The 9,238-nt window shown below is 36.4% G+C and overlaps 1 protein-coding gene across 1 annotated transcript; it reads right to left on the bottom strand.

The window, feature by feature from the left end:
* Positions 1-5,209: 5,209 nt before the first annotated feature.
* LOC107585682 (serine/threonine-protein kinase pim-3-like) lies at positions 5,210-8,437 on the bottom strand. The gene is made up of 7 exons (XM_016272811.1): positions 7,960-8,437; positions 7,542-7,636; positions 7,239-7,286; positions 6,661-7,039; positions 6,339-6,515; positions 6,106-6,194; positions 5,210-5,281 (listed from the first exon to the last, which is right to left on the bottom strand). Exons 1-7 carry the CDS (start codon positions 8,435-8,437, stop codon positions 5,261-5,263), a joined length of 1,287 nt encoding a protein of 428 aa, XP_016128297.1. The 3' UTR covers positions 5,210-5,260.
* Between the last annotated feature and the right edge of the window lie 801 nt (positions 8,438-9,238).

Here is a 9,238-nt window from a genome sequence, read left to right as displayed (position 1 = left end):
GCGAGTTTTTTGGGCAGTGTAGAGTAGGGCTTGTTGTTTGTCATTTCTCCGATCACAAATGCAGACATGGTTTTATGTTTATGCGGCGCGATGCAACGCAACGCGTAAAAAGACAGTATAAGTCATTATAATCCGTAATTATGTCCCCACTGGATGCAACAAATGCCTCCTTTGTAATGGGTTTTATTGGTTTTGTCTCGTCGCGCCGGGAGACGGCATCACAGTATGGTAAGGGGCGTAACATTTCCGTCACACGCTTGAGGTATTCGGCCAATCACAACGCACTGGATAGCTGGCCAATCACAGCACACCTCGCTTTTTCAGAACGATGAGCTTTGTAAAAATCGACGCGTTTCAGAAAGGCGGGGCATAGAGGAGAAACAATAATGTACAGTATGTGGAAAATAATGTGTTTTTTTAACCTTAAACCGCATAAACACATTTCATTACACCAAATACACAAAATAATGTTCTTTTTAGCAACATCATATGACCTCTTTAAGCGCTTTGGAAGTGAATTAATTGATTCAGCATTTTGACACTTCCGTAAGGATGCGTTAAATTTGACAGGGATGTATTGATCTTGTGAATTAGCCAATTTTACCACACCAATATTTTTTAATTGGCTGTTAAAGTTTGTTGGGAATATTACACAACACGCTGATCCTTTAACAATGCATTGGCACAAAAAGGCACACATTTCACAACATGATTTCTCGACTGCCACAAATACTGCATAAACAAAATACTGATTTTGTGCACTTTTTATTGTACAAATATTTTAAATTGGCCTTTGAACTTGGCTTTATTGCATGGCAAAAAAAAAAGCCATACCTTGACAAAGCACCGACAGAACCCATTGATCTAATGATGTTGTTAAGTGCTCCAAATGCAAACTTTGCATGCAACAATCAGGCAGCAATTGACATCCCTCTGATCCAATGGCATAAAGACATTGTCAGAATGACAGTACTGTAGCCCAGTGATGTTGGGGGATCCAGTGGGGGCTCATTGGCACCCCCTCCTGTTGGTGGCACCCTAGGCCCCAATAATCTATGCCTAGAAACGGTACTGACATCATGTATGTATGCATAGTTTATACAAAAGGCCGAAAGCCAATCACACAGAGTACTTTTTCATTTAAAAACATGAGATGCAGTCGGACAGGGAAAAAAACAGCCATAAAGTTTTATGTTTAAGACATGTTTTTTAAAAGATGAACTTACATTATTTAAGAAAATGTGCAAAATATGGGTTCTGTGTAAACAGCTTGTTTTAAAAAAAACAAGATCTCCTCTGCATTGATGTTCTCTTTTTCCACAATATTTTGAATGTACAACACAGCAGCACCGCATCTAGTGGGTTGAACTGGATAAGCTAACAAAAACATTCAAATGCAACGACACTTTCATTGTCATCACATCTCATGTGCCACTGACAAGGCTGCCTTATGCACACCTCATTTTTTTAACAGATTTTTTGGACAATAAGATGCTATGAATCATGTAATAAATTTCACTCTAGCAATACTAGTAATTTAATCCAGTAAATCTGCACTTACCATATTCAAATTGTCTTCTAATTGCACATTTGTAATGTTCATTGTCACGTGTCCTCTGTTCTTCACAAGGAACTTCCAGCTGATCCTGGCAATAATCCCATACTAGACAGAATTCTTAAATGACAAAAAGACAGAGAGAGACATTCCATTACATCTGTACTGTATGTATATCACAAAATATATCAAAAGAGCTGCTTGTTCAATAAACATCCTGATGAAAAAACTGTCCAGACTGCGTTTGCTGGTTTAAGCTGATTTAGCTTTGGTCACAGCAGGAAAAGTGACCAAAAGCCCCTCTAAAACCATCAGACCAGCAGGATCCAGCTCAGTGGACCAGGCTGTTTTTCATCAGAGTAAGAAAAGTGACCTGTAAAAATGTACTCACCCTCATGTCTGTCCAAACCTGAACATTTTAGCAAAATGTTCATGCTGCCAAACCATCATCCCTCCTGTTGGTGGCACCCTAGGCCCCAATAATCTATGCCTAGAAACGGTACTGACATCATGTATGTATGCATAGTTTATACAAAAGGCCGAAAGCCAATCACACAGAGTACTTTTTCATTTAAAAACATGAGATGCAGTCGGACAGGGAAAAAAACAGCCATAAAGTTTTATGTTTAAGACATGTTTTTTAAAAGATGAACTTACATTATTTAAGAAAATGTGCAAAATATGGGTTCTGTGTAAACAGCTTGTTTTAAAAAAAACAAGATCTCCTCTGCATTGATGTTCTCTTTTTCCACAATATTTTGAATGTACAACACAGCAGCACCGCATCTAGTGGGTTGAACTGGATAAGCTAACAAAAGCATTCAAATGCAACGACACTTTCATTGTCATCACATCTCATGTGCCACTGACAAGGCTGCCTTATGCACACCTAATTTTTTTAACAGATTTTTTGGACAGCCCTAGTAAGTTGCTGTCTTCAGTAGTTATTTAATGTGTCATTGCATAACACTTTCAGTTTAATTGTAAATGTTCATTTCCAGCAAGAATCCCTCGCTGGGAGCTGCATTTGGTGCTACATCTCTGACGAGGCAATGTAATCACCAGGCTTTCACAAACACGGCAGATCTACCATCACCTCTGACATGATCCGAGAGATAGGCAGCGCTTTCAAGACACTGTTTGAAAGCTAAACTACATGTGTGTATCCATTCTCTTTTCATGGCCATTATAAAGACTAAAGGTCTGCATCTCAATGCTATTCACATTAATTACAAGTGAAGCACATTGTTGAGTATCTAAAAAGCATTTTAAAGTGCCTCTGTAGTTCTGCAATATGGTTTCAGCTACTTATGCACTTTCGTGTCTGTGTAGTGGACCTCTGTAAACGTCACAGTTTTTTTTACATCTATGTCCTTAGATCTATGTGTTATGTTTTGCGAGTGTTTAGACTTGTATATGATAACCCATGAAGAGATCATTTTAATTAACACTGTCCCTCTATGAATAAATTGCTACCATACTATCAGCTGCAGTTTATTTATTGGTCTGCTTGAAAACTTTCACTTCTAAGCATTCAAACCTTTATAGTGAATCTCATCCTCACTGTTTAACACCTTATTTTCTGTCAATAACTCACAATCCCTATTTAGTATGTGGGACAAATGCAAAAATTGAAAGTGGCTGTCACTTTTTATATAGTTTGCTATTCTACGTATTAAAACTTTACAGAATACAGTATAGGCTGCTGTCACTTTAAGACTTAACGCACAGATCCAATGCATTGATACACATCAGATTTCTTTCTTAACTGTTTATGTTCACTTAAGACATAACCTACTGTGATTGTGATTGATACAAAATATGAATCAATGAGCATCTCTGGTTTGTAATGCATAACATACATTGAGGTTTGTTTATGAAAAACAGAAATAAGAAAACAATAAGATGCTATGAATCATGTAATAAATTTCACTCTAGCAATACTAGTAATTTAATCCAGTAAATCTGCACTTACCATATTCAAATTGTCTTCTAATTGCACATTTGTAATGTTCATTGTCACGTGTCCTCTGTTCTTCACAAGGAACTTCCAGTTGATCCTGGCAATAATCCCATACTAGACAGAATTCTTAAATGACAAAAAGACAGAGAGAGACATTCCATTACATCTGTACTGTATGTATATCACAAAATATATCAAAAGAGCTGCTTGTTCAATAAACATCCTGATGAAAAAACTGTCCAGACTGCGTTTGCTGGTTTAAGTTGATTTAGCTTTGGTCACAGCAGGAAAAGTGACCAAAAGCCCCTCTAAAACCATCAGACCAGCAGGATCCAGCTCAGTGGACCAGGCTGTTTTTCATCAGAGTAAGAAAAGTGACCTGTAAAAATGTACTCACCCTCATGTCTGTCCAAACCATCATTGACTGAGACGACGTGTTTTCTTTATGTTTGGAAGGCGGCTTTACACTCACAAAGTGTGTTCTTGAGGTGTTGCCATGTCCACCTGTTATAAATGTCTTTTGGCCTGCTATTTAGGCTTGGTTCATAAAGTAGGCAGATGCGATTTTAGCATTATTTCCGATATAAAGCATTTGTATTTGTTTAGGTTTATTATGGGCTTGTGTCTAGTTTTTAGTCAAAGCTTATACCTCTTGATTTCTTGCAACTGCACGTGCATACAGAAGAAAGACACATCTCTGACACACATTTAAATACAGCATTAACTACTAGTTGTTCAGAATATTGAGTTGTTTGCATCCCTGGATATTACTGTCGGTTGTTTAACATTTCTATCGTAACACAATTGTCAAATATGAAATGTTTACCTGTTTAGATCTCACTTTTTGACCATTAAAACCGAAGTATATATACACAAACACACACACACATATATTTATATATAATTTATTCAAAAATGTATATAATATATATTATATATATACACACATACTGGTAAAAAATGTATAGCCTGAATGCACTGTAAGTCGCTTTGGATAAAAGCGTCTGCTAAATGCATAAATTATTAAATTAATTAAATTATAAATTAAATATTAATATATATTATAAACTATACTGTTGTTATAGAAAATGTAATTTAATTTCATGCACCTTTTTACATTTATATTTTATGCACCTTTTTTATTTATCTGTAATTATTTTTAATTGCTTTATATTTTGAATATATTTTTTGCTGAGTTTTATATATTTATATATGATAAACTATTGTTATACAAAATGACATTTATTTCATGCACCTTTTTATATTTATATATTTAATGATATTTATGAATGAATAATAACAATACACCTTTTATATTAAATAATAAATGTAATTATACAACACAACATATCAGTGCATCTTTTATATTTATTTATATTTTATTCACCTTTTTATATTTTATTTATTTGTTATTATTTTTGATAGCTTTATATTTATACTATATTATTATTATTAGTTTTATATAATTGTATATATTGATAACTATATAAAATTTCATTTAATTTCATGCACTCTTTTATATTTATTTAATGATATTTATGAATAATAATAATAATAAACTTTGTATATTAAACAATAAATGTAATTATACAACATAGCGGTGATCCTTTATTTATTTATTTTGTATATTATGACTATATAATGTTTGTAGTTTAGGACAGGGGGCTTGGGTTCCTGTCATGGCCGTCACTGAACTTCCTGTCTTTCCTGTCATTACTTACACTATTTTCTTTTGCTCCCCCTCATTTCTTCTTGTCTGCAATCTAAAACAAGAACCAGGAAAATCAGAAATCAGGTTTACTGTTTAAATACATTACACAACATATAAAAACAATCAAAGAGAGGCAGCATATTTACAGTAAAAAACAATGGAAATTTAAGAACTGAAGTAAAAATATAACAGAAAGTATAAACATTCAGCATATCATCTGACACATGCAAAAAAAGCTAATGTCTATAACCTGATAAATAAACCAAAACAAATCAAAAATACTTGAAAATCATTCAAATGTACTTACCATAAACCAGTCATGGAGACTAAGTTTCTCCAGTTCAATCCGCTCTTTCGGATTGATTTGCAGACAGCAGCAAATAAAATCGCTGCATTCTTCCGACAAGCCATCTTTGGTCCAGTTGTTACCGTTGATCATGCACAGGTCTCTTCTATTTGGAAAAGGAACTATTCTTAAAAACGTGCATATTAAAGTCAGTGTAAAGCATGTAAAGACTGTGTGTGTGTGTGTGTGTGTGTGTGTTGTATGTTAGGCTTATGGTACCAAACTCACCCATTATTGTGCTGTTGTTATTCTCCTTGTCTGCAGTCTGAAACAACAGAAATCAGGTTTAGTGTCAAAATACACAAACAGGACGGAAAACAAATGCACAACAAAAAGAGGCAACATTCTTGGAGTAAAAAAATGTTTTAGAAAAGGTCAGATCATTTCAGATGGTCTAAACATACAGCGCTGCAACTTGTCACATAGGAAAAGAAAACTATAAAAAGAAAGAGTAAGAAAGCTAATATCCATAGTCTGATTATTAAACCAAACCAAATCAAAATACTTCAAAATCAACAGAATGTATTTACCATAAACCAGTCGTGGAGACTGAGTTTCCCCAGTTCAATCCGCTGTTTTGGGTCAATCTGTAGACAACGGCGAATTAAATCGCAGCATTCTGTGCAGAAAGAAAATAGAGATGTCTGACTATCATTTTGAACTTAACACCTGATCTCTTTGATCGACAGTCAAATTATCCCAACGACCATTCTTAATTAAGCCACTGATGTACAACTGATTTTTGCTGAAGTGAAGATCTCACCTTTCGACAAGCCAGCTTTGGTCCAGTTTTTAGCATTAATCTTGTGCAGATGTCGTCTTTTTGGAAATTTACTAAAAAGTATCACAAACAAGAGGATCCCGAGTGACCACACTGTCCCTGGTTCCCCGTGGTACTTGCCGGTCATGTGATACTCGGGAGGGCAGTACTCTCTTGAGCCTGGAGATGACATTTTGTTTCCATTAACACAGCATTTTAACTAGATATTCATTATCATGCAAGAAATTATTTGATGCCATTTGATTCACAACAGTGGATCCCATTAGACACCCACTTCACAGCTTTGAGGGTTCATCATACATACCAGCAAAGGACGTGTAACCCACGTCGGTGAGGATTGCACCACAGCCAAAGTCAATCAATTTGAGTTCGAGTGTGTCCGGGTTAATCAGAAGGTTTTCCAGCTTAATATCCCGGTGCAACACTCCACGAAGGCAGCACATTCGAGCTGCGAATATTGCCTGGTGCATTATAACTCGTGCCACGTCCTCTTCCATGGTGCCCTTGTAGCACTTTAAATATTCATACAAGGACTGACAGGGCATGGGCCGCTCTAGCACCATAAAGTAATAGTCAGGATCCACCTGCCAGTCCAGAAGCTGGATGATTTCCTCAACCCTGGGGCGTTTATTTGCAAGAATTTGCAAAGCGACCTCCAATGGAAGAGGCTTGGAACAACCGTCCTAGAAGAAAGACAGTTGTTCTGATGGTTAGACAGATATAGGACTTAAACAAGTTCAACTTAAACAACTGTTGACAATGGCAGACTGCATACTGAAAAATCACTCAACAACACAGAGTCTGTGGTTAATGTTAATATGAGATGTTTGAAATTGAAAACAGTGACTGAGAGGAGAAACACAGAGAGCACAGCCTACTTACAATGCTGATGAACTTTGTGTTCCTGTTGGATGCAAATTTTATCGCCACCTGATCAACAAAACAAAAAAGGGACGCGTGTAAGATTTACAATTAATTTGTCAGCAGAGTTCACATCATTTCAAACATTAACCCTGAATAGACATGTACATTTTCATGAATTTAAATAGTCTAAACAGGTCTGACAGGACAAGTGCTTTAAATAGTTGATGTACACTAAGAGTGCTTGCACAGGAGAGAGCGGGACATGTATAATAAGACAAAATGATTAGCTAGAAAAATAATGTAAGTAATACAAACTGATACCTGTAGGCCATCATCCAAACGAGTCGCTGCATAAACGGTTCCAAAGCCTCCTTCACCCAGCTGACTGCCAATTTCATAACGGTGTGAATTGATGTCTTTTAAAAGATAAATAAGAGATGTCAACATAAAATGTCACAGTGACAGCACTTACTTCATCTATTTAAAAACTACAATTAATTGAGAAAAAATATAATAATTGAGATACTACATTGAATATTTGTGCCTTTAAACAATCATTTGTCACACTAAAAACTATTCAAGTTACCTGTACTTGTCATACATAAATACAATTCAAATACCTTTAAATTAATTGCATTTCTATGTTAACTACTCTTAAACAAAATGCATATTAAAGTCAATCTGAAGTATAAACTTTAAAGTGTGTGTGTGTTGGATTATGTTGTGGTAGCAAACTAACCAATAATTGTTGTCTCATTATCCTGTAGCTGGCTTGAATGAATTTGGGGAGCATAACCACTACAGTCAGGTGCTGCACAGGTTGTAGCTTGGGGGACATTGACTCCACAGTCTAATGTTTCGTGGACTGGAGACTGAGGGACGCCAACACTCAAGTCAGCTACAAAACGGACTGAAGCTTGGAGGGCTTCATCTCTACAGTCAGACGTGACATAAAATAAAACTGGAGAGATGTCATCACTACTTTTGGACGTCACAGGGAATAAAGCTGGAGGGACGTCATCAATACATTTGGATGTGACATAAAATAAAACTGGAGGGGCATCATCACTACTTTTGGACATCACAGAGAACAAAGGAGGAGGGACGTCATCACTACTTTTGGACGTCACAGAGAACAAAGCAGGAGGGACGTCATCACTACTTTTGGACGTCACAGAGAATAAAGCTTGAGGGACATCATCGCTACATTTGGACATTGCAGGGAAACTGGCTGGAGGGACATCAACACTTAATATGGACTTGGCAGAGAAAAAAGCTAGAGAGACGTCATCACTTAATTTGGATGTGCCAGAATAAAATAAAACAACATCACTTAATTTGGACATCACAGGGAAAAAAGATGGAGGGACGTCGCTACTTAAATTGGACATGGCAGAGAAAAATGAGACATCATCACTTAATTTGGACGTGGCAGAGAAAAACGAGACGTCATCACTTAGTTTGGACGTGGCAGTGAAAAATGAGATGCCATCACTTAATTTAGATGTGCCAATGAAAAACAAGACGTCATCACTTAAGTTGGGCATGGCAGTGAAAAACGAGACGCCATCACTTAATTTAGATGTGCCAATGAAAAACAAGACGTCATCACTTAATTTGGGCATGGCAGTGAAAAACGAGACGCCATCACTTAGTTTAGATGTGCCAATGAAAAACAAGACGTCATCACTTAATTTGGGCATGGCAGTGAAAAACGAGACGTCATCACTTAGTTTGGACGTGGCAGTGAAAAATGAGATGCCATCACTTAATTTAGATGTGCCAATGAAAAACGAGACGCCATCACTTAATTTGGGCATGGCAGTGAAAAACAAGACGCCATCATTTAATTTAGATATGCCAGTGAAAAACGAGACGCCATCACTTAATTTGGGCGTGGCAGTGAAAAACAAGACGTCATCATTTAATTTGGGCGTGGCAGTGAAAAACGAGACGCCATCACTTAATTTGGGCATGGCAGTGAAAAACGAGACGCCATCACTTAATTTAGATGTGCC

The sequence above is a fragment of the Sinocyclocheilus grahami genome, unplaced genomic scaffold, assembly GCF_001515645.1.
Source record: "Sinocyclocheilus grahami isolate Dianchi unplaced genomic scaffold, SAMN03320097.WGS_v1.1 scaffold73.1, whole genome shotgun sequence".
In the NCBI taxonomy this organism is placed as follows: domain Eukaryota; kingdom Metazoa; phylum Chordata; class Actinopteri; order Cypriniformes; family Cyprinidae; genus Sinocyclocheilus; species Sinocyclocheilus grahami.
The sequence above is the reverse complement of the archived record's forward strand: the minus strand, read 5'-3'. Positions and strand labels throughout refer to the sequence as shown.

What these genes read in the sequence shown, in the direction of transcription:
- LOC107585682 (XM_016272811.1), bottom strand. Translation starts at nt 8,437, where the DNA reads ATGTCCAAATGTAGCGATGATGTCCCTCAAGCTTTATTCTCTGTGACG. An exon ending in GTTTGGATGATGGCCTACAG is followed by an intron (nt 7,287 to 7,541) that starts GTATCAGTTTGT and finishes TTTGTTGATCAG; the next exon opens with GTGGCGATAAAATTTGCATC. An exon ending in GGGTTACACGTCCTTTGCTG is followed by an intron (nt 6,516 to 6,660) that starts GTATGTATGATG and finishes TGTCATCTCCAG; the next exon opens with GCTCAAGAGAGTACTGCCCT.